The sequence below is a fragment of the Physcomitrium patens genome, chromosome 22 (assembly GCF_059467195.1).
Source record: "Physcomitrium patens ecotype Gransden chromosome 22, ASM5946719v1, whole genome shotgun sequence".
Taxonomy (NCBI): Eukaryota; Viridiplantae; Streptophyta; class Bryopsida; order Funariales; family Funariaceae; genus Physcomitrium; species Physcomitrium patens.
The window spans coordinates 1,154,536-1,179,064 of record NC_143431.1 but is presented as its reverse complement, the minus strand read 5'-3'; the positions used below and the strand labels follow the sequence as shown (position 1 = coordinate 1,179,064).

General features: G+C 39.7%; 4 protein-coding genes across 10 annotated transcripts; 3 read left to right on the top strand and 1 right to left on the bottom strand.

Moving 5' to 3' along the window:
• Positions 1–1,463: 1,463 nt before the first annotated feature.
• LOC112275050 (uncharacterized) lies at positions 1,464–9,654 on the top strand. 6 transcript variants are annotated; one of them, XR_016499964.1, is made up of 12 exons: positions 1,464–2,554; positions 3,161–3,400; positions 3,788–4,483; positions 4,624–5,184; positions 5,327–5,489; positions 5,676–6,802; positions 6,982–7,306; positions 7,480–7,771; positions 7,950–8,238; positions 8,594–8,847; positions 9,231–9,435; positions 9,603–9,654. XR_016499964.1 is itself a non-coding variant. In XM_024505003.3 (11 exons), the coding sequence occupies exons 3-10, from the start codon at positions 4,212–4,214 to the stop codon at positions 8,798–8,800; spliced, it is 3,120 nt and encodes a 1,039-aa protein (XP_024360771.2). In that variant the 5' UTR covers positions 1,464–2,554; positions 3,161–3,400; positions 3,788–4,211; the 3' UTR covers positions 8,801–8,847; positions 9,231–9,654. The 6 variants fall into 6 exon arrangements, 4 of the variants coding, with proteins under 4 accessions (XP_024360771.2, XP_024360768.1, XP_090102222.1 ...); XR_016499965.1 differs by having other exon boundaries at positions 9,591–9,654; XM_024505003.3 differs by having other exon boundaries at positions 3,788–4,367; positions 9,231–9,654.
• A 2,492-nt stretch (positions 9,655–12,146) lies between these two features.
• On the top strand, positions 12,147–16,556 carry LOC112274825 (pentatricopeptide repeat-containing protein At4g18520, chloroplastic). The gene is made up of 3 exons (XM_024504612.3): positions 12,147–12,738; positions 13,086–13,285; positions 13,775–16,556. The coding sequence occupies exons 2-3, from the start codon at positions 13,181–13,183 to the stop codon at positions 16,091–16,093; spliced, it is 2,424 nt and encodes an 807-aa protein (XP_024360380.1). The 5' UTR covers positions 12,147–12,738; positions 13,086–13,180; the 3' UTR covers positions 16,094–16,556.
• On the top strand, positions 16,304–17,314 carry LOC141044782 (uncharacterized). The gene is made up of 2 exons (XM_073530344.1): positions 16,304–16,504; positions 16,929–17,314. Exons 1-2 carry the CDS (start codon positions 16,304–16,306, stop codon positions 17,271–17,273), a joined length of 546 nt encoding a protein of 181 aa, XP_073386445.1. The 3' UTR covers positions 17,274–17,314.
• A 3,946-nt stretch (positions 17,315–21,260) lies between these two features.
• LOC112274826 (F-box/LRR-repeat protein At4g29420) lies at positions 21,261–24,247 on the bottom strand. Of its 2 annotated transcripts, none has more exons than XM_090246212.1 (3): positions 24,048–24,247; positions 23,112–23,774; positions 21,261–22,868 (listed from the first exon to the last, which is right to left on the bottom strand). In XM_090246212.1, the coding sequence occupies exons 2-3, from the start codon at positions 23,629–23,631 to the stop codon at positions 21,862–21,864; spliced, it is 1,527 nt and encodes a 508-aa protein (XP_090102338.1). In that variant the 5' UTR covers positions 23,632–23,774; positions 24,048–24,247; the 3' UTR covers positions 21,261–21,861. The 2 variants fall into 2 exon arrangements, with proteins under 2 accessions (XP_090102338.1, XP_024360382.1); XM_024504614.3 differs by having other exon boundaries at positions 23,112–23,652.
• Between the last annotated feature and the right edge of the window lie 282 nt (positions 24,248–24,529).

Here is a 24,529-nt window from a genome sequence, read left to right as displayed (position 1 = left end):
ATTGAGATGAATCATTATTTGTGTTTTTATCACAAATCTTCCATGTACAAAATATATATATATATATACTATATATAGTGTATTTTTTATTTTTTATTTTATAACTTTTTTCGTACTTCTATTCTTTGATGATTTATTAAATGCACAAACACATCTATACCATGGGCCAAACATAGGATTTCTTAATATACATGAGTTATCATCCTATTGTTAAAAGTCTTATTTTTGCTATAAATCAATGGAAAATAAAAATGTCTAATATGATTTCGAGATTTTCATAAGTAGATCAAGAGACTTGATTTTTTGTGAATGCAATACAATTAAACACTTATACCATCAACCTTTCATTTTATTTTATTTTATCTTCTGTAATGTCTAATATGTTTAGGAAGCAATGAGATATTTTTAAAATAATTTTATTTCTGGCTAAATGATTTAATTACAATCTCTTAAGCACTTCAAATACGTTCTTATTGAAAATACCACTTTATACACAATCAATTTAGCTGGTTTTAAAATTTTGTAGAAATTTGTGGATTGACCTTATTGTGTTCTGCTTATACAGTAAATACTGTTGACCTATGACCAATTGTGTCATGTATATATATATATATATATATATATATTTTCAACTATTGTAACAAAAAAATAATTTTATTAATTACATAATCATTTGCCTCGTATTCACATTGATTTCACATGCTAAAATCAAGCAGTGATTTTTTAAATAAATAAACACCATTTTTCAGTCTACAAAATATTTGTACAGCTATCAATCATTTTCATCAATGGTATGAATATCATACATTTAAAATATATATGAATGTGTACATTGAAACAGGTCTTTATATTACTTGTCATTAAAAAAAACCATTTTCTATATAAATAAAATGATTAATGAGATGGTTTCTATTGAATCTACATATTTATAATTTCAAACTATTAACAAAATTTCTTCACTTAGGATTTTAATTCAAAAAAAGTGTTAATTATCTCTCAAAATGTGTACACACAAATACATGTATATTATTAAAAATCTATTAGCTTTCATTGTTTTGTTTGTATGATTATTTCATGCAAAGTTGCATTAATTTGTACTTTTTAGATTCTTAATTGTTTGGCTTCATTGTTTGATAATCGTAGAAAAGTCACATAAATCCATAACCAAGTTACAATCCTTCAAAAAAGAAACACACTACTTAATATATACATCATCCTACTTGATTTTCAAATGCAACACACACACACTATAAGTTGGTATACCTACATATTAAATCTCCTCACTAATTCTTTTTGTTTTGATTTGTTTTTTTTTAACAAATAAAACCTTTGACAAAACACCTAAACAGTATCCCAACATTGAACTCAGAGAACCTGTGGATCAGACAGTTCGAGGTTTTCCTGCCAACTTCTCAGCTGAAATGAACCCACATCACTTAAAATTGGGACGAGGTAGTCGAAGAAGCCATAGCGAGAAATTTCAAATATTCGACTCAGCCCTGCCTTGCCTCGTTGGTTGCGATGCAGGGAAGAAAGAAATTCCAGCCCTCTCGGCACAATCCAGTGTCTTAATTGCATCGCATTTCTGTATGTCGTCGCATAATATCTAGCGGCATTGTTGGGTTTCGAGAACCCAATTCGTAGACACGATCGGGGCCGTGGGATCTTCGATGCCGAGGGTTTTTAGTCACTTCCATCACATCTACAGCGAGAGCTTGTTTTGGGTAGATTCGAAGACTTTCATGCTCAGTTTTGAGCATTTTGAGCGTCGCAGTGCCCAGGGTTCGCCTTGTGCTTTCATCATCGACATTAGACTTGGAACACAGCTGCTTTTTCCTCTCGGAAGGGGATGAATGATGCGTCCCATCTGTCAACATTAAAAAGCGCCGCCTCTTGCAACTCTTCAGCCATCCGTCGCTTCTGACCATGTGCGAGTTCACGTACCTTCGTCGTCGTCGTCGCCCTGGGCCTTGTCTCTCGCCACACCTCTAGACCCGCCTCAAGTTTCCGTCGTCTCGGTGGTGTGCGAATTGGCTCTAGATCTTATTTCGACTGGGCCCAATTCCATGCGTGTGGCTGCGCTCGGATGTTGAGGTCTTGCTGTAGCCAACCGATTTCACACAGTTCATTTCTGTGTTCTGGCCTTCTTGTGCTCAATTGCTTGCAATGTCTCGTTGCTGGCCACCTTAACTCTGTGATCTCGCGCAAGTTTTCGTGTCTTGGTTCGTTTGCCGTTGAAATGTTGCCTCAGCTGCTAATGTAGGGTGCCCATCACTTTTTTTCTTGTTCATTTTTTAATTTTATTTTTTATATGTTGTATTTCAACTTTCACTTAACCCTGTTGGACTTGCAAGAAAACGATGTCCAGTTTATGTCCAAACCAGGGCGTATGCACGAGGGTCTTCAAGTATACAGTTTTGGTGCTGTGAGTGTGGTCATAGACAATGCTAAGCAAAGCATACTTGCTCAGACTGGTGACGGATGGAAATCAGTCCACCTTGGACAAATATTGGAAATGCATCGCAGTCGTGGTGGCAGCCGCTGGAAATAATAGGTGAAACTCGTGCTGCAGTAACTTGCTTTGATGATCCGCTGTTGTGTTTCACCTGTATAACATATGCATAGAGCAGTGGAATTTATGAGGACTTTGTAGAAAGTTGGTTGAAGGGATATATTATGAAGTGTGGTTGTTTTTATGAACGGTCTTGACGCCCATGATAATGTGTCCCGTGACTTAGCTTTAGGCAGTAGGTTTGGTTGGTTTTGTGAGTATTATTACTCGATGTCGGTAATGTATGGGTGATCGTGAACGATCGAGGTTAGGTTATGATGGTGGATGATGATGTGATAATTTTTCATTAAAACACGTAATACTAGGAAAGTAGGGTAGTCATGGGAGTTTATTTATTTATTTTATTTCTGAAGTGGATGGTGCAGGAATTGGATTGTTGATTACGCGGTTCTATTTTGGTTTGATGAGTGAGCATAATGGTGACTTGGTTGTTGAGCCGTACATTGGCAAATGTGACGATTGTATGCTTGTTCTGGATTCTGAATGGCAACTGGGGTGAGTAATTACCCTGTGCTTCTGCAATTGGAAAGAGAGGCTGTCATCAATTTTTTCGTTCTTGGCGGCTCATGGTGGGGTGGGTGCTGTTAGGTGTTATAAACTGGAGACGAGGATTTTGAATCCAATTGAGGTGCTGAAAACGGGAGGATATTTTTGAGGAGCAGCGGCGGAGCATGGATGGGTATGGTATGACAATGGAAGGGAGATGAGTGTGGTGCACGCTGTCAGTGGTTGGGATTGTGAACGCAAGTGATGAGGATCGTGCGAAGAAACGGTCCGTGCAGGGTTAGCAACAAGTGAAACATCGCGAGTATGTGTTGGAAGCTTGTGGTATGTAATGGAGTGAGGAGTGAGTGTTTGGATGGACAGTGTTTGTAAGCGATGATTCCGCAGGGTGGTGTTGTGGTGTGTTAAGGATGTCCTGTGTGTGTGGTGGATTGGGTGATGAATTTGTGTGGGATTGGATTTTTATATTTAGAGTAGTTGAATTTGACATGAGAGTTCCGAACTAGTGGTACGGGTGGGTGATGTAGGAACGTGAAGAGTGCGTTTGATTTGAGTTGGGTGGTTGTCCAGGAAAGGAATAGAATACCGAGTGAGGTAGTAATTGAATGTGCGTTGAATGGCGTGTAGCGAGGTTATTTGTTTTGGATGGTGATGTGTGTTGTAAGCACGTGGTCGGGATTTGGTGTGATTGAGTTGGTTTACATGGTGCAGTTGTGACAGTCCGGAGAAGAAATCCATGTTGGGAGATTAGCAGTGGCGGGATACGTGAAAAGTGAAGTATCGACATAGTTGTTGGAGGATGGAGGTGGTTGGCGCAGTGGAGCAGCTGTATGATTATAGACAATCTATAGATTGCATCTAAAGCTTATGTTCTGGATGACTGCAGGACTAGTTATGGCTGAATGTTGTGTGAGTAGGGAGGAGGTTCGATTTATGGATCCAAAGTCCATAAATTTCACCGAGGATAGGATTCAGTTTTATTTTCAGAGAGGAGCCCCGAGGGCTAAAGCAGAGAACGGCAATGCTGCTGTGTTTAGACCACGGAACGATGAATCGTTGCTGAGCCTACTGAGGGGTTTAAGTTCCCGCAACGTTACGGTGTTTGATATCCCTCGTATTCGGGTCATCCAATATAATGACACTTGGTACACGTTCGATAATAAGAGGCTGTGGGTATTTAGACAATTTGGCGAGGACATTCCCGTGCAGATTGCTATGCCGACGAATTTGCAATTGGCCAAGCTTTCCAAACGAGAGGACAATGGCAGGACGAAGGACCTTGAGATCATTGGCAAGGAACTGGAGAAGAAATTTCAAAGTCATGAGTTTATATGCAAGCAAAACTTGTTGAGTCATATATTGCAATGGTCTGTCAGGGATTTGTTAAGTGCTTGGCCGTTGAAAGAGGTATATGTGGGGGTTGATTAGGTTATTAACGTATAGTGGCTTTACAGCAAGTTGTTAAAAAGGCCGTAGTTGATTTTTTCCTCTGCACGTTGCCATGCTCTTGTGTTATCCTAAGTACAATGCTGGGTTTTTTGTTCCAGATGGAGCCGATCTCTCTTCGACACAACAACGTTGAGTCCTACATGGAGCTTCTAAGTCAGTGGCTTCTGGAAGAGACCCGTGCGCAAATACAACAGAATTTAGTGAAAGTTGCCGACATGGCATGTACTAGGATCGACATTGATTCTGATATTCGACCTATCAGCAAGCTAAGCTGTTTACGTAGGGTTACATGCACAATTGATCGTAACGCATTTGCGATGTTCGAGAGGTATAAGCAGCCAAAAACGTACCATCCAGCAGCCTCTGATATTGTACTTCTATCCACTTTCGCACCGCAGAAGACCGGAGATCTATTCCAAGCTGATGAATGTTTCACATTAGGTGTTGTGCAGGGAGGGCACATGTCTGGGTCATCATTTGAGGTCATAATTTATGCCACAACCCACGGGCCAGTGTATGCAGAGCTTGTGGGAGGGGAGAAAAGTTGGTATGCGATGAAACTTGAAAGCCTCGTGACATGTCAAAGGATATGGGACTCACTACATCAGCCTGAAAATACACCTCTAGCACAATATGTCGCTACTTATCATTCACCTCAGGTAACTTCACGTTTGATCACTTCGAGCAACGTCAATGGAGCAACTAAGTGCCACATATTGAGTGCAATCAAGTGCATCTAGGTTCTTCACAAGTGCATCGCTTACTTTTCTGAATTGGATTTTTTTAGTTTTTCTATTTCAGATATCCGAGACCCCAGTTGAGGAGTCCAAACTGCAGAAGTATTGCTGCACAATACGTCGTCTCAATCTCTCCCAGACAGAAGCTGTTAAGAGATTCATTATGAGGCACTTGAATCCGCAGCAAGGTTATGGTGTGGAACTGATTCAAGGACCCCCTGGCACAGGCAGGAATACTTATTTTCACTCTGTCATTGATTACTTGTATTCCGTATTCCTGCTGAGGTTAGCTGTCTATTGACTTCTATGTTTGTGAAAGCTATTGGTTTTTTTCTTCTGATAGAACATAAGTTTCTTAGTGATTTGATAATCTTTTTCTCATATTCTGGTGTCCATTTTTCTGTTTCCTACAGGCAAAACATCGACCCTGACAGCCATGCTCTCTGCAACGGTTTGTACGAGCACACGCATCCTGGTCTGTGCTCCGACAAACACTGCTGTGAACGAGGCTGCACGAAGATTTCTTCTTCAAAATCAACGAGACCAGGAAGATTCTCAGAGGGTGCACTTTTGTAGCGATTATGTTCACTCCGCATGTGGTGTAAGTTCTGACAGTAATTCTACTTGTACCCCCTTGCGTCTTGGCGATATTGTTATGCTTGGCAGTGAAGATAGGCTTGCTGTTGAAGGAAGTGCGTTGAAGGATATATTTTTGCCTCTCAGAGTAAAACGCCTTTTGGCCGCCCTTCATCCTGAAAGTGGATGGGAAGTCCTCTCTAGAACATTCCTATTCCATCTGATGGAGGTCTCAGAATCCACGGTGAAGGAGCCAGAACAACAAACTTTGGATCGTATCGTAATAGAATCAGTTGGACGTCAGGTAATTGGGCATGGGGAGGTGCTGTGCAACGATCTTCCTTCGTCTCACCTCAGCACACGAAGGATAAAAATGATTGCAGCAGTATCATGTTCAATACGTAATCTTCTCGAGCTCTTTACACATGAGAATCACAACGATGGTTACACTCGCTTGAAGGAACAATCAGCTGCCCAGGATGAAGTGGAGAATGATAATAATCAGAGAACGAAGGATCTGATTAATGACCTAAAAAAGTCTCTTTCCAGGCCCTTAAAAGATTCACTTGTGCTAAGTGACGACGCCCAATTCTCTCCGAACCCATACAAAGATGAGACTGTAGAATCTTGCACACACTATAGCAGCGATTTCATCAAGGAAAGTTATACCCTTCTCGAAATTCTGACAGCAAATGCTGAAGCCCCAATTTTCCCCCCAGCAGCAGCTAAATCAGCTGACTGGGTAGAGTCTGAGTGCCTTTCAAGTGCCAGCCTTGTATTTAGTACGGTGTCCTCTGCAGCTCTGAGAATCATGAAGTTGGGTTTGCCGTTTTCCTGTGTTATTGTTGACGAGGCTGCGCAGTTGGTAGAGGCGGAAAGCACAATAGTACTGCAAATGAAAGATGTTAAACAGCTTGTCCTCGTTGGGGACCAAAAGCAGCTACCAGCAACGGTCATGAGTCAGGTGATGACCTCCTCCAGTTCAGTATAGAGTATCTGATGTCAAGCTTTTGTTTGTTCCTATATTCTGGGCATTGACTAGAGATTTTAAGCAGGTTTTTGTGGATTGAAGATGGTGCATCTTCTTATTATGAAGGGCATTAAGCTATATGAAGTCCTTACCTATTCAGTTGATATTTCCAGCTAGCGTTGAAGAATGGGTATGCCCGTAGTCTTTTTGAGAGGCTGCAGTGCCTGGGGCATTCTTGCCAATTATTAAACATGCAGTATCGTATGCATCCCACAATCAGTGCCTTCCCAAACAAACAGTTCTACAATTGCAAGTTGAAGAATTCTGAAGACACTCTCAGTGAGAACTATGGGAAACTCGTATACCAGAAGAACATTTTTGGACCTTATGCCTTCATTGATGTGTCTGACGGCATAGAAGTCAATGCAGGCTCCAGCAAGAAAAATGTTCTTGAGGCAAATCTTGTTCTCCATTTAGTCAAACGTGTTCAGGATTCTGGTAATGCACGCTCACACTTTTTGTTGATATTTTCATGTGGTTCTGGTTGTTTCTAACATTGTCTAGTAACAATATATCATAGATACCATAAGAAATTTCAGTGTAACTTGCAGATTGTTACTCTTACAGTGTTCATGAAGTCTGACCCTTAAAGACGCTTTGTTTTAGGGCAGTTTGTGCAAATTCTAAAGAATCGGGATCGTCCACAAAGCCGATTACTGTAGGAGTGATATCTCCTTACAGTGGTCAAGTGGGCTTCATCAAGGACCAACTATGCAAAAGTGACTCAATCTGTAAATTAGAAGCAGGTGCAAATGTCCTGGATATCGAGGTGAAGTCGATTGATGGGTTTCAAGGAAAAGAGACAGATATTATTATCTTCTCTGCCGTTCGAGCAAATCAAGCTGGGAGGATCGGATTCGTGGATGATGAGCGCAGAATGAATGTTGCTTTGACTCGCGGCAGGTGAAGTTAATTTTACATCTCAAAGTGATGCAATTGCGAATACATTTGTTTCTATTGGCTTGACGATCTTATTTTGGTAACCTGAATAACTGTATTAACCCTTACATGTTCAAGCTGCTTAGCCGAGCGGTGGCAGAACCAACCAACAAATGTAAGGCTTGTAGATGCTTTCTGGCAGGCATGCGGTCTGGATTTTAGGATCAGCATCTACGTTATGTGGTCACAGCAAACTTTGGAGGAATTTGGTTGATGACGCTAAGCAAGTAAATTGCTTCTTTAAGGCCACTCAAGTTGAGTGGATGAGCGACGTCATCAATATCTTCAAAAGACATGGTAGTAGTTCGTTGCAGCAGGGAGATGGTGATGAAAGAGACATGGGCACCGATAGAACTATTAATTTTTGTGCACAATCAAGTATGGCAGCATCTCCTTCCGGGAGGAGCTGGGAGTACGAGGAACCTCCACAGGTCTGTCTGCTCGTAACATTTAGCAATTCTTTGTCTCGATGTGACAAATGGTCAAGACTACGATATAAGTCTATGTTGCAATTGAAACAGATCATCTTTAAATATTGGGGGTCTCTGTGCAATCTTTGAAATCATTACTTATAGGGGCGTTGGTAAGTGAACTTAAGTTACCGACGTGTCATTAAATTAGCTGCTTGGTCATCTGTTACACTTGTTTAGTGAAGAATCATCCGATAGAGACCCTAATGATATTTAGGAAGCCGTTCGATTCTATCTGAATGCAATCTACATTTGTCGTTGTATAACGTTAATTGATTCACACTTCCTCTGTTTCTTACTGGCTTGCGTTTTGCAGATTGACGGTCCAGATTGGTCTTCCGTATCCTCTTTTACAACAACCTCGTCACCAGCAACTAGAAGTTTACCACATTTAACGTTGGGAAAGCGACCCAGAGCAGGGCGGGACCGTGGGAGGTGGTACAAACTTAATGATAGTCGTAGCCGAGAGCCCCACCACTTTAGGGACGAACGCAGGCCCCCACAGAAGCATGAGTGGCGTTGAAGAGCAGAATACCTTAGCTAGCATCATTGAGAAAACAGCAATATCAGGTTAGGAGAATTTATGTTTCGTTGCTGTCAATATGTATCCAATTCCATTCATAAAAACCTTGTGTGTGTGTGTGTATATATGCATCTTCCTTGGTTATTACCTTCAATTCAATTTTCTAGTTAAAGGATCTTTGTTGTTCCGACTAAATCCTGATTCTTATAATCGATGTAAAACAAGCGAACTAAGAGTGCTCCTTAAGTGTATTCTTGAACTTTCATCTGAAATTTAGGGTCGAAGTATTCATACATCTGTGATAACCGTTCTGAGAGATGAGGTTTGATTTATGTTCATCGTTGTGTGTCATGAGCCGTGTTTCTTGCATTTATAAACATACATCGATTGGAGCCGTCACAAGGATTTGCTCTTACATGAGAAGTTGCAGGTCTGGTAGTGATTTTCCTTGGACATCTTCCGTGTCTACTCTGCAACGTGGTTGAGACCTGCCTGCAAGTTTGTGACAGGCAGACTGGGTTAGTAATATCCAAAACCCAATCTGCAAAGTATTAATACCTGAGAACGGACTGGGCGGCGAATAAGAATGAAGGGTTACTGTTTGAAGAAGTGACTACAACACAGCACTCTTTATCGTGAGTATTTTCGAGGATCTTTACTGGAATGTTCACAGTTCCTTTTTGTAAATAGGAAGTTTTGAAGTTATCTATATCAAAACTTATGGCAGTATTCTAGTGTGTGCAATATATGTACATGATGAAGCAGGGGTGTCTGACGATTATGACAAAAGTATTTGTTGCAGGCTACACATGTGGACCACAAATACATGTAATTTGAAATGTAAAATTTACACACTTTAATTTTGTAGGTGGATGATAAACCTGTAGATTTAGTCAGTGATGGTAAGTTTTTTCGAAATCCTTTTCTATGTATGTAATAGAGGTGCCGAGTGTGAGAAACAGGCCCTTCCCGTTGTGGAATCTCATGATCATCAAAAACGTCAAGAACAATGAGAATGGAATTGTAATTGTCACCCCAGATAGGCATTAATTAACACCCTGAACCAGTGCACTATAATTGCAGGCATGAGAATGCGTAGTTTTGGGGTTTTTTTTTATTTGTTACATGGAATTAATGTTTTTAATGACTAAATATTAATAAATAGTTCATTTTCTGAAAAAAGTCACATACCTTACCATACTAATTGCCTATTTATCTACAAAATTTATGATACAAATTTTCATCTCTAACTTGTCTAATTTGAAATTACCAACACATAATGTTTTGAGCATTGATATGAAATAAGATCAAATAAATATTAGAAATCTGTATATAAATGAATATTTATTTGGAATACTTATATATATATATATATATATATATACATATATGTACACATGATTATATACATGCATACATAATTGTATACAAATTATATATAAATAGATTAAAAAAGAATATTTATTTTAAGTTTTGAAGCTTATATGTACAAAAATATGTATTTCCCTTCTTTTTTGCTTTCTTCCTCTCTTTCACAATAAGCCTTCTCCTATCAAACTAAAAAATAAATAAAAATATACAACTCACAAGAAGAGTTGCTCAAAGACATCCAAACCCATTTACTCATACAGTCTCCCTTCCTTCTCCCACCTTCCCCTCTCTTATGTAATTATAGATATTAAGCTCTATACAACAACAACAACAACAACTAGTCAATTAGAGGCCTTCATTTTTCTTGGATGTGTTCTAAACAAGATCCAAGATACATAAGTCTTATTACCAAACAATGCAATAATTGAACAAAAATAAGATTAGAAGGCCCAAAACTAGACCACAAGACATATATTAATGAAAGTGAGAAGTCCCTCAAGGACTGAGTCCTTCAACCTTGATACCTACATACTAGGATTTAAGAAGCTTTTAGATAACTTCTTTTGGAAGGCTTTGTCCCCAAGTCATCCTAGAATGCTTCTTAATGGTTTCCTTGTTGCTTCATTACGAAAAAACTTCAAGAACCTTCTCTTGTGACATCCTACATTGCTTGAGAATTAAACCTTACAAACCTCCTTTAGAACTTTCTAGAATCTTTAAAGACCTTCTAGAATTTTCTGAAGCCTTTGAAAACCAACTAGAACCTTTGAGAATCTTTTTGAGATAGATATCTGTGATAAGGTGTGTATATGGCAATCTAAATTGTGCATGTAATATTTTGAGGTGTGCTTGTAGCTTGAGTCTAAAATTAATTTTTTTGAAGTTTATAATTAAAAAAATTATATTTTATATTCAATTATAACTATTATTTAATATTATTAAAACTTTATGTTAAAATTTTAATTATAATAATTTCTATTTTTTTAATAGAATATTATTTAAAATTAATATAAAAATAAATTATAGCAAAATTATATAAATTTTTAAACCTTATAAATTAAACCTAAATAGTATAAACAATAAAACTCTAAAATTGTGGCATAATTTCATGTCCAAATATATTTCATGTCCAAACCAATGAAACTTTAAATCATAAGATATTATAAGATTTATTTCTAAAGATTGGCAATATATTTACACAAAGGGTTATTAAATTAATAGCTTTGTTAATTATCATATAATAAACTAATAATATATATATATATATTAAATGAATTATATTTTATGTAAAAAATCTGAATATGGCCAGTGATGTTAAAGTACAAATAAATAAACATGGATATATGTATATTTATACATGCATATATATACACATATACAAATGAAGGTTCAAACATAATTATTAAAAGGTACTTTATAATAACTTACCACAAAAAATTAAAAATTTTATCTACCAAAACACAACCTGAGCCATTATTGGGTGTCAAAAACATCAATCAATTATGAAAATAACAATTATATATATATATATATATATATATATAATATTTGAATATATATATATAATATTTGAATATATATATATATATATATATATATATTCAAATATGTGGTATAATCTTTTTATACATTATAAACTTGCACTCTCAAAATATAAATACTCAATAAAATCATGGTATTGCAGCAAAAAGACTGAAATCAATATAACTCCTAAAAGGAAGTTTGTGATAAGATAATGTTGACATATAAAAGCGTAATTTAAAAACACCTTAAATTTTTCAAATTTTATGCAAAATAAAACGGGTCATAACAAAATTACTGCATTATATCTTTGAATCCTATCAGAACATGAAATAACAGTTCTGTTGACATGGTACATTTTTCATTCCAATTGTCAGACCTCACCGTTTAATTGGTGATCCTGACCTAATTTTCTCAAAGTCAGTTGCAACACTCCATGTTGAAGTGTTCCAAAGTGTTTCTAAAGCCTGGCAAGGGAAGGAAGGAATCAATGGCTCATCATCCAGATTGAGATTGAGATTGAGAGTCTCATCCTCAAAACAACGTCCATTTCGTCATCTCCGATAGACCTTGCAAATCTGCTCGGTTTCGTCGATGTTCCTCAATCACACCCTTCAATCTTCAGTTCCACTCTCACCCTATCGTTGATTGTGCACGCTTTGTAGCTGCACTAGACATTTCCCTATGAAGAATTGATGTAGCTGGGTGCCATTCAAGGCCATTTTTTTCTCACAAGTTTGGGCCAATTTTGGGCTGTGTCCAGATGTTTCCGGTTTTTGGATTTTGAGGTTCTTGCAATTTCATGGGTTTCGAGGAATTGGGGTCCTTTTGAGAGTGGCTTATGGTTGGGGATTCTGGTGTCGTGGCATAGTTAGCAGGATTAAGGCGGTGGAGAGCTCTTATCACAGTGTGGGTTTTCGTCACTGGTTCTTGGTTGATGGAAGTGGAGTTGTTTGTTCTTCCTGATATCTTGCTGAATTTCACAAGCTCTTGATGGAGGGTTGAGAGCTGATATCTCCTGACAACGTCTCCCTCGTCGCAATGTGGTATTGGCTTGCTTTACCGTTTTTTATTTTTTGAGTTTTACAGCCTTCAGTGGAGTGCTCACCATATGGTGATTGCACTCTTTGAGTTCTAATATTGTTGTCTACTCCGTCTCTAGTTTTCTTGGAGCATTAGTTCGTAGTGTGCAGTCGTGCTGAAAGACTTCAAATATTTTACGGAAACCCCCTCGTGACGTTGGACCCATTATGGCTTGGTTCGTCATCTTCAGCTCGTGGTTTTTTGATGGGAAACGGTGATGCCAACGGTGATTTTTTGTTGATTCCTTGCATCAATTGATACTGATTGGTTTGCAACTTGAAGTAATTGCTCTGGTGCTCCTTTGATGTAGGATCACGTTGCTAGAGTGGAATCAAAATTGGCAGAATTTTTGCACGTACATGTGAAGAGTGCTCAGCATCGTCGTCGGATTCTGCTGGAAAGGCCATGGATTCGACACTTCAGCTTCTCAACAGCCCCAATTTATCAAATGAGCTTATTAATGGGCAGAATGGGAGCGGTCTTAATTTTTCATTCTTCCAGAAAAGTGATGTAAGTCTTCATATCAAATACATTTCAGAGGAGGCGACTTGATGTCTTTTGATGTGGTTGCAAAACTTACAGGAAGATATATTTTGCAAGTTCCCGCAAGAGGGCTGAGTTTTTTTCTTGTTTTTGTTATGTAATGTCCTGTCATAATAGAACTAGGAAAAAGTGTAGAAATATGTCCCTTTTTAAAATAAAAAAATTGATATTTTTTAATGCATCTCTGACTCCTGATTGATACCATAAGAATGTGTCTGCACGCGATGGTTTGCTAAGTGTAGGTTATTTTCAGTAGTTGCGCCTCGTCACATGCTAGTCGTGTAGGATCAATATCCTATGTATGAGAATCTGTTGCCCATGTGGATGTAGCTTTATTTAGTACAATAGATTTAGCAAAAGTTACTTTGACGAGATTTGTTTAAAAGGATGACTATACTACATGCTCATTTTGTGGTACTACTATCCGTCTTCTGATTGTGGATTTTATATGTGCAGAGGCAGACAGTTTCTGTAGGCACAGTCATCTGGTCGGAACAACAGTTTCAGCGCCCACATGAATATGCCTCGTCTGTTCCTAGAGAAAGACATAATTTTCGTCCCATAGCTTGTGCATCCTTCAGGAGTGGGAAAAGAAACTCTGAACCTACCAGTACGAATGTTTTGAGGCGAACTTCACCAATTGATGATGCTGGTAAGCACTTGCAGCTCTTGCAGAATACGGATGAAGCGAGGGAGGCAGTTATTAGGTTGAAGGCTCGTGTTCAACAGGGCATTTCTATAGACTCTTATACGTACGTTGATATTCTACAAAAGGTTTTCAAGCATAAAGATCTTGTGTTGGCCAAGCAAGTCCATGAGTGCATCATAAAAAGTGAAATGGAGCAACATCCGTATGTGGCTAACAAGCTAATGAGTATCTACATTAGATGTGGGAGGTTGCAGAATACACGCGAAGTATTTGACACACTTGTGGAGAAAAATGTTTTCAATTGGACCATCATGATTGGAGGATATGCTGAGAATAATCATTTTGAAGATGCAATAGAAGTATATAATAAAATGCGCCAAAATGGTGTGCAACCAAATGAGATAACTTTCTTCAACATCCTCAAGGCTTGCACCAGCCCAATGGCTCTAAAGTGGGGCAGGAAAATCCATGATCACATCAGACATGCTGGCTTTCAATCAGACCTGCGTCTGGGAAATGCGCTTATTCACATGTACGCTCGGTGTGGTAGTATGGATGATGCAAGGCTGGTTTTCAATGGAATGGTGGATCGCGATATTATTACTTGGAATGTGATGATTGGTAGACTTGTACAGCATGGGCGTGGACATGAGGCTTTCTCCCTCTTTCTCCAGATGCAGCGAGAAGGGTTTGTTCCAGATACAACCACTTATTTGAGTATGCTCAACGCGAATGCTTGCACAGGGGCTTTGGGATGGGTGAAGGAGGTTCACAGCCACGCCCTCAGAGCAGGACTGGAGTCAGATGTGCGTGTGGGCACAGCACTTGTGCACATGTATGCCAGGAGTGGCAGTATTAAGGATGCCCGATTAGTTTTTGACAAAATGACGGAACGCAATATCATCACGTGGAACTCTATGATTGGTGGACTTGCACAGCACGGATGTGGGCTTGAAGCATTCTCCCTCTTTCGCCAGATGCAGAGGGAAGGGCTTGTTCCGGATGCAATTACTTATGTGAACATCCTTAATAATGCATGTGCAAGCACAGGGGCTTTACAATGGGTGCGAAAGGTTCACGATGACGCTGCGAAGGTGGGACTTGACTTTGATGTGCGGGTGGGCAATGCACTGGTTCATATGTATGCCAAGTGTGGGAGCATGGATGATGCTAGACGGGTCTTTTACGGAATGGTGGATCGTGATGTTGTCAGTTGGACTGTTATGATTGGTGGTCTTGCCCAGCATGGGTTTGGGCGTGAAGCATTCTCTCTTTTTCTTCAGATGCAAAGAGAGGGATTTGTACCGAATTTAACTACTTATCTCTCCATCCTTAACGGGAAAGCAAGCACAGGGGCTTTGGAATGGGTAAAGGAGGTTCATACTCACGCCGTCAATGCGGAGCTTGATTCTCATTTGCGTGTGGGTAATGCTCTAATACACATGTATGCTAAGTGCGGCAGCATCGAGAATGCCAGATTGGTTTTTGATAGAATGGAAGATCGAGATATTATCAGTTGGAATGCAATGATTGGTGGACTCGCACAAAACGGACATGGGCGTGAGGCTTTCTCTCATTTTCTTGAGATGCAGAGAGAAGGATTCATCCCTGACGCAGCTACTCTTGTGAGCATCCTGAATGCATGCGCGAGCACAAGGGCTTTGGATAGGGTTAAGGAGGTTCATAGTCACGCCCTCGAGGCCGGACTTGAGTCAGATTTGCGCGTTGGCAGCGCTCTTGTGCACACGTATGCCAAGTGTGGCAGAATTGACGATGCCAGACTCGTGTTTGAGGGAATGGCGAGTCGTGATATTATCACTTGGAACGTGATGATTGGAGGACTTGCTCAACATGGGCGTGAGCATGAAGCGTTCTCCCTCTTTCTTCAGATGCAGGACGTAGGGTTTGTTCCTGATGCTATTACTTACCTAAGCATACTTGGTGGGAATGTAAGTATAGAAGCTTTGGAATGGGTGAAGGAGGTGCACAGGCACGCCGTACGTGCAGGATTTGATACTGATCCGCGAGTCAGCAGTGCACTTGTTCATATGTACACCAAATGTGGCGATATTGATAATGCTAAACTAGTTTCTAACGGGAAGATAGAAACTGGCCCTTTGACATAGATGACAATGATCAGTGAATTTACACCACTCAGTCGTGGGTATGGTCAAGATGCCCTACAACGTTCATGGCAGATTTGTCAGCCTGTTATCATGCAGGTGTCGTTTGTGGCGGCCACTGCTAGGATTCTGACTATGACGCAAGATATTGGCACTGCAACTACAGTAGTGCAAGCAGGCCATTTGGAGTAAATCGAGCATTTCACTCCAAATATGCTACCGGATCTGGATGGAACCGCATGGGGAGACTTGCTTGATGCTTGTAGAAATCATGGGGATGTGGAAATGGCTGTACCTACCGCTGAAGGTGGAACTATTGGGTGCCTGTACGTACAAGGCTCCTCTTCGATATCTATGCTCCAGCTACCAAATAGGACCCGAAGTCACCTGTTAGCAGTTCGAGTTAAGGAACAGGTATATAATCACTTTTTTCACAGCTGAGAATATCACGCCGAAATTTTCACTTTGTAGTGATTTCAACCCTTGAGCACTACCACCTGGCCGCATGCACCAACCTGTAAAAGAATCCACTCACAGTAATGCATTAAAAGCCCGGAATCGAAAACCATGATCCTTGGATGTAAACAAAACTTAACCTCATCAGGCTTAGCGATTCTTGTCTGCAAGAAACGTGAGATATGCAGAAATTAATACGATGAATAACAATGGAAGGTTCAAATGGCACAGAGCTAAGGTCCACAAAAATATAAATTGTAAACCAACATATCTTTTTAATAAAAATAATAATAAAATTAAAAAACCAACTAAAAATTGTACTGACACTCACTTCGAATTACCAATTGCAATTTAAATATGTATTTTTTTTTTGCCATAATAGATGCACCTGTGCAGAAGAAGAAAAGAAAAACTGTGGATGGAGAATTCAAGTATGCAAAAATATAAACTGCAGCAAATAAGTCAACTGCGGACAGCTTTCATCGACGTAAAACAATGCCTCAAATTCGGCAAAGCTTCAAATGACAGCATCGTTGCCGGAGAGCCGTTCAATTCCTGGCCCTTGATGGCAGTTCACCATTTCGGTGCGATGTGGGTGCGAGATCCGTTCCGAAGAAGCACTGTAGATCGATTGCATCGGAATGCACCGTGCGAGTTTAGTCGACGCAAGGCGGGCTTTTTTAACTCTATCTTAGCCCGGCCATGTATTGGTTACTTCCTGCAATGAATTTACTTCATTTATGCCAAAATAAAAATAAAAATGCACCATGCGCTGTAAAGATCCGAGCTTCATGCGAATCATGATCTAGTATTTCAGGATCTCATGGTCAATATCCGAACATTTTCCTCCGAAGTTTCAAGAACAATGCCCACGCCTCCACCTTACCGGACAGTTTAAATGCTATGTTCAGCTGTTTGCTAATGTTAAGAATCTATGTCCGGGTTCAATTTACCGCCAAGTGCCACGGTCCATTCGCAACGGCGCATAAGCGGGGCTAGAATGTTGGACTTGTCTTGTACAGGTTGCACACGGTGGTTGCCCTCTGCGAGAAGCCGGATTGGAGTTCATATACACTTGGAGTTCGCCTGTTCGGAGAGATGTCTAATCATGTCTTTGATTTATGTGGATTGCACTGGCTGGTTCCCCGGAATAGTTCGTGACCGCTGGTAGGGGGCTGCAAACTTGCATTGAGTGGCGGAGCGGCTCTCGGGATTGAAGTGACCTCCCTCGCTCCGAAAAATGTGATTGAGGTGTGCCCCCCACACCTACAGAGCCGCAGTGCTTTGTGTCCGATATGAACCGGTCTCAAGTTTCAGATCAGCCCAGTGGCATGCTCATGACAGTGTTGGTTCGGATCTGTGCTTCGAAGTGAAAAGTGCAAATGCGATTGCAGTGTAAATCCTGTATTGGGAGAAGGAGACCTCGCTTACAGTTTCGTGCGTGCTCCGTTTAACTTTATGTGATGGACTTGCGCAGTTCATGCCAAAAAATACAAATAAATAATAGTAGATTGCAATGTGAAACCACCGAGCACACCATTATTAGGACATACTACTTGATTCTTCTCGGGTCGATCTGGAAACCCGCGGTACATTCTGTCAACTCGATATTTGGATGTCAGAAATCACACGTGTCCAATGATCGCAACCAATTCGACAAGTGCCCACCGCCATGTTTGCGATCCTATCAATGCCCAGGTGCTTGAACAGATGATGATTCGATTATGGGTTGCACCTGACATTCTAAACACGGATCGCTTGTTGCGTAAAATGCGGTTCTCAGCATGTCATGGTCCTTACATGAGCGCTTCCTCTTCCCCTACTCAGCTGAGTCTTCAACATCCAGCACCATCTGGTAGCTTGTATTCGAACAATCCCTTGTTGTTGTAACAACATCGAACGATCAAATAGAATGGCCAAGGTAGAGAATCATCTCCTCGCTGTCATCTTATTGGTAGTTGTTGCTACTGTCATTGGTGAAGGAAGAGATTCTGACGCAAATGTTACGATGTCGAAGAGCAGCGTATCCCTTGAGCTCGTCCTGTACAACTTGGCGCAGGGAGATGTGACATTCCAGTTGGGGACCTCAGCCCCGGTGGTTGTACAGACGGGCCAGTCGTCAGTCATCAGACCGGTTACGGTTAACCCAGTCAATTTTCCCGTTGTCACCTTGAATGTGATAGTGAACAAGACCAGAAAACATATTCCGGTGAAAAAGGTGTTGCAAATCAACTTGCTGAAGTATTTTCGGCGCAGCGAGCTTATGTCCAGCGGTAGCAAATAGCTGGTTCTGACTGCCGTGGAGAGCTGGAGGTTGAAGTCGGGGAAGTATTTGGTGATCAAGCTGGGGTTGCGAGAGGTGGTCCTCACTTTCAAGATGTAGGTCTAATTTCAGGATCGCCGTCGTGGTTATCTGCGGCGTCTGTTCGGCAACCAGCGTAGTAGCAGCAATCGGGTAATCTACTCTGTATCGATGTTACAGCAGTCGATCGGGTACTACACTCTGCATTGTGAGAACTTATTAAAACAATCAATTCCACGTATATATATATATCTATTTGAGCTTCTCCTGGTGACATAGTTTTGCACGGTTAATGAGTTGGACCCGTTGGGTAAAATGTTGGTCATAGTTGGCCTTGTAGCTTCTGCACAGGTACTGAGATTGCTTCAGCAAGTTTAACAGAAGCTCATTTGATCACATCCAATAGAAGTTTCTCCTCATGGTCCTTGTACATCGCCTGGATTTGACTCTTATTGAAGTGAGGTCAGATGAATCGAAGGATCTGAGTTTTTTCATGACTTATTCTGAACTGAGTTTTTGTCGTGTTGGATAATGTTGCACAAACTCCTAATTCAATGCCACGAGGCAAATATTAAATTAGGCCTTATCTGTGGATAACATTCTTGAGCATACTCTCACACAAGCTGGTCAATGTTTTATAGTCAGCCCTCATTACCCCCACCTTGACATGAATTACCTCCGTCGACTTGGCGTTCAGATTAATTTCTGTCAGCTTTAAACACCTTTCAAAGAAGCATTAGGTGCATGACCCAGAGAAATGACCTGAAGAATTGGAAGTCATGAATTTCATGAAGAGACCATTCTGAAAAACGAATCTAAAATAACTTTCAACGGGAGTCAAAAGCTGAATCCAAAGAGAAGTGGTATCGTCATAAGATCGTCCAGGTTTCATATTATGTTATAATATGACCTTGCTCAACTTATACTTGGTAGCAGTAGGTGCAAATTTGCCCAAATGGAGCATAAGAGACGATCTGTGTGTTTACGAATCTGTATGTATCGGAAATTAGCTTCATGCTAAAATGATTGACTGTGATTGAGGTTGTTGTTCAATGCAGTGTGGTTTTTAGAATTATTGTTGGGAAATGTACACATTGTTAAACTAGAAGCCATATTTACGTTCGTTATCTAATGAGTATGGTATTTTCTATTTTAAACAGTTGTTCGTGTTGCGTTTGGATTCATTAGAATATAAACACGCATGCTTGTAGGATAACTATTAGTGCAGGTGTAAGTAGCTTACATTCTTTTGCTCCTAACATACTAATACCGTTTTGATTTGGAAGTGTGAACTTATAATGATTGATTATCCAATTAATCGAAAAGAGTAAGATAATCGGAGACTAGATATCTCAAATCTCCAAAAGAATTTGTTTCTAATGCCAATTGTTGGTTGATACAAGAAAAAAATATGATTACTATTATTTATGCAAAATAAATAATAAATTGAAGCAATATTTTTAAAATATTAAATACCAAAAATATAAGAATATGTCATACACCAAATAAAATAGAAGTAAATGGTCTCTCATAACTAGACAATTTTTAGTATTAAAAAAGATAAATAATATATATATATATATATATATATATGCATGTGTGTGTGTGATTTTAAAATTACATTTTATGTTAAATAATTTAATGAATATGATATTAATATATACTTAGTTAGGCAATAATTATTTTTAAAATAGTTGCTGTAGAAAAAAAAACCTTTAAACTTATACCCATCAATAAATGTCATCCTTGAATGATCATCTAGAAGTTAAATTTGGGTAAAATTCTTTGTTACATACATATTTTTAATTTTTAAAAAGAAAACCACAAATTGTGGATTATGATGTTTATAACAGATGAATGTATTGCAACAAATGAAGTTTTAAGTTTGATTCCTGGAATTGATGATAATCTCATTTTTCACCTTTAAAACAAAATATCTTTATGAAATCTTATTATCCAAGTGTTCAAATCAAAAGAGTTTGAAATTATTAAAATTCTTAAATCAAATGAATGTCCACTACGATTGTTCATGAGCAATATATCTTCTTTATATAGAAACTTGAGGATTTTTTTGTTCCCACCTCGAATAAATTCCGTTAAGAAAGGTTACCAAATAACTTGCTGATAAATAGCATGATATAGCACCTTTCACTGTCCCACTCAAATTGGCTCTATTATTACTATTATTATTATTTCTATTCATGTAATGACAACTCTTACTTCAGTTTTGGCTATCTCGTAGAACCTTGATATTACTTGAGTATTCTAAACTAGTTCTATAGTTTTGTTAAAGTACCCCACATTCGACTTTGACAGATAGTAATTTTCATGTTGACAAGTTGGAGTTCACAATGGTAGTGGAAGGTATGCAGGGACTGGTTGGAATCTGAGTGCATGCAACTGACAGCTATGAAGACTTCCATATCTTTTACATATGGGAAAATACATATTAAATTCCTCACTTGTGAAGGTACAAGTAAATTTTGATCCAACTTCCTTTCACCTTGGATAGTTGAAACCGACACTCATCTTTCCTTACCCTACGGCCTCTGGGAACAGTTCATATGTAGCCTTCATAGACATGAACATGAAGTAGAAAGCTACAATTCTTGACGTAAACCTGGTTACACTTGACAGACTTGTTTGTCAACAGTACAAGAGACTGTTGAGTTGAACATTAATTGACCGCCTGTAGTTATGCATTGCTATATTTCAAGGATGAACTTAGTACTCTTGTGACTACGACGATTGTAATGTTAGCTATATCGCAAATTGGAGTTGACAATCCTTTGTCAGCCAAGCCTTGTTCGGACAATTTTTGGTCACAGATTGGATAATTCTTCTATCTGGTGCAAACTTCTTCAATTTCCCTTCAGATGATAATAATGCTGGATGCGTACGGCAGGATGGACACAAGATTCCACCAAATTATGAATTTGAATCTTGAAATCAAATAGCTGCTGGGTATAACTGGATGGACACACGAATCAAATATGACACTGCCACGTCCACTTTAGAAGCTGAAGCACGAGAAATCAAGACTCTTCGTCCAAGACAATACCTTGCAAATGATTATATTGCCCGACCTCAGCTCACAAGCTGACACCTGCTCCTCGATTCCAGTTGCAAGTTCATCGCGACTCACTGGACTGCTACTATGAATAAAAATCTTCAACGAAGTAACTGAAGTTCCTAGCAGCAACCCTAAAACCTTTAGGGAGGCCTCCCTATTGTGCGGAATCATGTGAAGATACAAAGTATTTATCACAGGCCACTTCTCAACGGAAATGAGGGTGTCAACTTTCGCTTCTAAACTATACCATAACCCAGGTCCAATGTTTAACACTTCCAGCTTTCGTAAATTATGTAAGTGATCAAAACTCGGTAAGCTCAATGGAACGTCTTTCAGTGGCGCCAAAAACCTTCCATCTTCCGCGAGAGTCATGCAGGGTATATCCAAAAATACCTTCTTCAAGTTCGGATTTTTTTCCACAAGACTTGACATTGGTATAAAACTGGCGGCTCCATATAGAAGCTCTTCTAACCCGGCGCCCTCCACCTGTCCACTATAGTTTATGTGTGATTCCGTTACTGTATGACTACTTGTTGATTTCGGCACAGCATCTATGCATTTCAGCTCCACTTTCGAACTTTCAGGCACTTCCAGATTAAACGCAACATATCTCAAAACAGGCGCTATGATGACTAGATTCTTGGGGCATTGCATCTTTAATTGCAGTTTCTTAAGTGTTGGGAGGTTCATTACTAAATCTTCCGCTGGAGTGGAAAGACCAAGACAAAGAACCGTCATATGTTGGAACGTCAAGTTTCCTCCTTCAGCACCAAATACCCCAAGCAGCGCCAGAGTACTCAAGTTTGTCATTGAATCTTTCACATTTCGTAAAGCTGCACCGTTTACTTTGACACAGCGCCACGTTAAACTAGTCAACGAGGTCATTCTATGACAATCACTCATGTCAATAAACATATTCCTTAAATCCAAAGTCTTAAGTCGATTGCCTGCAAAAGGACAGTTTGAGAGAGAATTAAAACCCTACGAAACGCACCTCGTTCACAGAATTGCGAGCAAAAAAAAGTGGACTCTTGAGGAATTCTAAGAGTACAGACTAAGCGGACATTTCAGAGAAAACTACAAGACAGAAACAGTATCAACAAAATCGAAGAGAAGACCTAAAACTTCTCCAGCACACGACTAGCGTCGTCTATTCACTTCATAGAAAGATTGAAGGATAGGTGACTCACATGTTACGGATAAAATACTCATAATGCTGGATTTCCGCATAATTGACTGCTGGCCGTAATCTACTATGCACAGGTGTTGAAGTGTTGACGCGAAAGGATTCACGCACTGCTTCAAAAACCGGTGGTCACTCATCCAAAAGTCAGTTTTCTGCCTTTCATCCTCGCGGACCGACTTCGCCTGCAGCTTCGGATCGATCTCTAACCGAAGCTGCAATAAGCAATCTTTACCTTTAAGAAACCTGACTATCATCTCCTTGATTGGTAAAGTAGGCCCTCCAACCTTCTTAGTATTTGATGAACCAGCCGTACTCGATTCAGCTAAACTCAAAGACTTCATATGAATACTACTTCTGGCATTTTCATGATAATCATTCAAGACCAGAATGCGCAGAGACCGGACAGATTTTCCAGCGTCCCGGAAGTCCTTGCACACTAACTGGCATTTCGAGATATCTACAGCATCCTCCACCCGGTTCAATATTTCCGTCAAGATGTACAAAGGTAACTGGAACGAGCTCATGGTCACCACACTGCTAGGTACCTGCAGATACAAAATCAGAACTGGCTTGCAATTAGGCTCAGAGAAATGAATCTTACCTTCGTGAAGATACAACTGATGTCAAATGTGCCCCCAGAACAATGGAAGTTACCGTTGAATGAGCACTGTCATGTTCAAACTTCCAAAAATAGTTTGTTTGCATACTACAAATAAGGAAAAAATACAATAAAAGCAGGACTACCAAACCCACGCAAATCTAACGTTGATGCTCACAGCTGCGTCGCTAAATATATTGCAGAACTGGTCTTGTAAGGCGATGCAATGTCAGCACTCGTGGTGCACTTCGCAACTCAGCAGTGAAAAAACAAAGTGCAGACAGTGCAATACAACATAATCAGAAACTTGACAAATACTCAAAGCCGATTCAGTGGGCCTACCTGAACTTGCAACCTCAACTTCACGAAAGCTTGCTTTGTAACCACCACTTCAAGAGAAACAGTGCTTCCCGAAACTAAGGTGGGGGTGGCCCATCATTTGGAAGAAATCACCGCCCATCACTCGAAACTGACATCGAAGCTGAGCCACCGCTTCTCTTAGGTCAAGAAGCGCCTATGGCCACCGCGCGTGAAAGATCAAAAAACCCTCGTCCGAGTGAGCACAGAGGATTTCGCATTCTTATGGGTTTTAGGTCGACTGCTGTTGACTAAGGTCCACGACACGTACCATATCTAAAAATAGAAACAACTACAAACTGAATTTTTGAAGTTGGTCTGTTGGAAAGTAAGGATGATCGTGGAGGTTTAATGGTTAGAATCATCTTCTGATTAATACAAATTAAATAAAAATTCTACAAAAATTCAACTGTATTTATATATGAGTTATTTTAAAACCTCATACAACAAACATTTATCTTCATAGA

Bases quoted from the DNA above. Each gene is read 5' to 3' on its own strand.
- LOC112274825 (XM_024504612.3), top strand. From the start codon at position 13,181: ATGGATTCGACACTTCAGCTTCTCAACAGCCCCAATTTATCAAATGAG. The intron at 13,286-13,774 runs GTAAGTCTTCAT...TTATATGTGCAG, and splicing joins CATTCTTCCAGAAAAGTGAT to AGGCAGACAGTTTCTGTAGG.
- LOC112275050 (XM_024505000.3), top strand. From the start codon at position 3,944: ATGTTCTGGATGACTGCAGGACTAGTTATGGCTGAATGTTGTGTGAGT. The intron at 5,490-5,675 runs GCAGGAATACTT...TGTTTCCTACAG, and splicing joins TCAAGGACCCCCTGGCACAG to GCAAAACATCGACCCTGACA. The intron at 7,772-7,949 runs GTGAAGTTAATT...GCTTTCTGGCAG, and splicing joins GTTGCTTTGACTCGCGGCAG to GCATGCGGTCTGGATTTTAG.
- LOC112274826 (XM_090246212.1), bottom strand. From the start codon at position 23,631: ATGAGCTCGTTCCAGTTACCTTTGTACATCTTGACGGAAATATTGAAC. The intron at 22,869-23,111 runs GTGAGTCACCTA...GTCCTTTTGCAG, and splicing joins GAGTATTTTATCCGTAACAT to GCAATCGACTTAAGACTTTG.
- LOC141044782 (XM_073530344.1), top strand. From the start codon at position 16,304: ATGCTACCGGATCTGGATGGAACCGCATGGGGAGACTTGCTTGATGCT. The intron at 16,505-16,928 runs GTATATAATCAC...TTGCCATAATAG, and splicing joins CAGTTCGAGTTAAGGAACAG to ATGCACCTGTGCAGAAGAAG.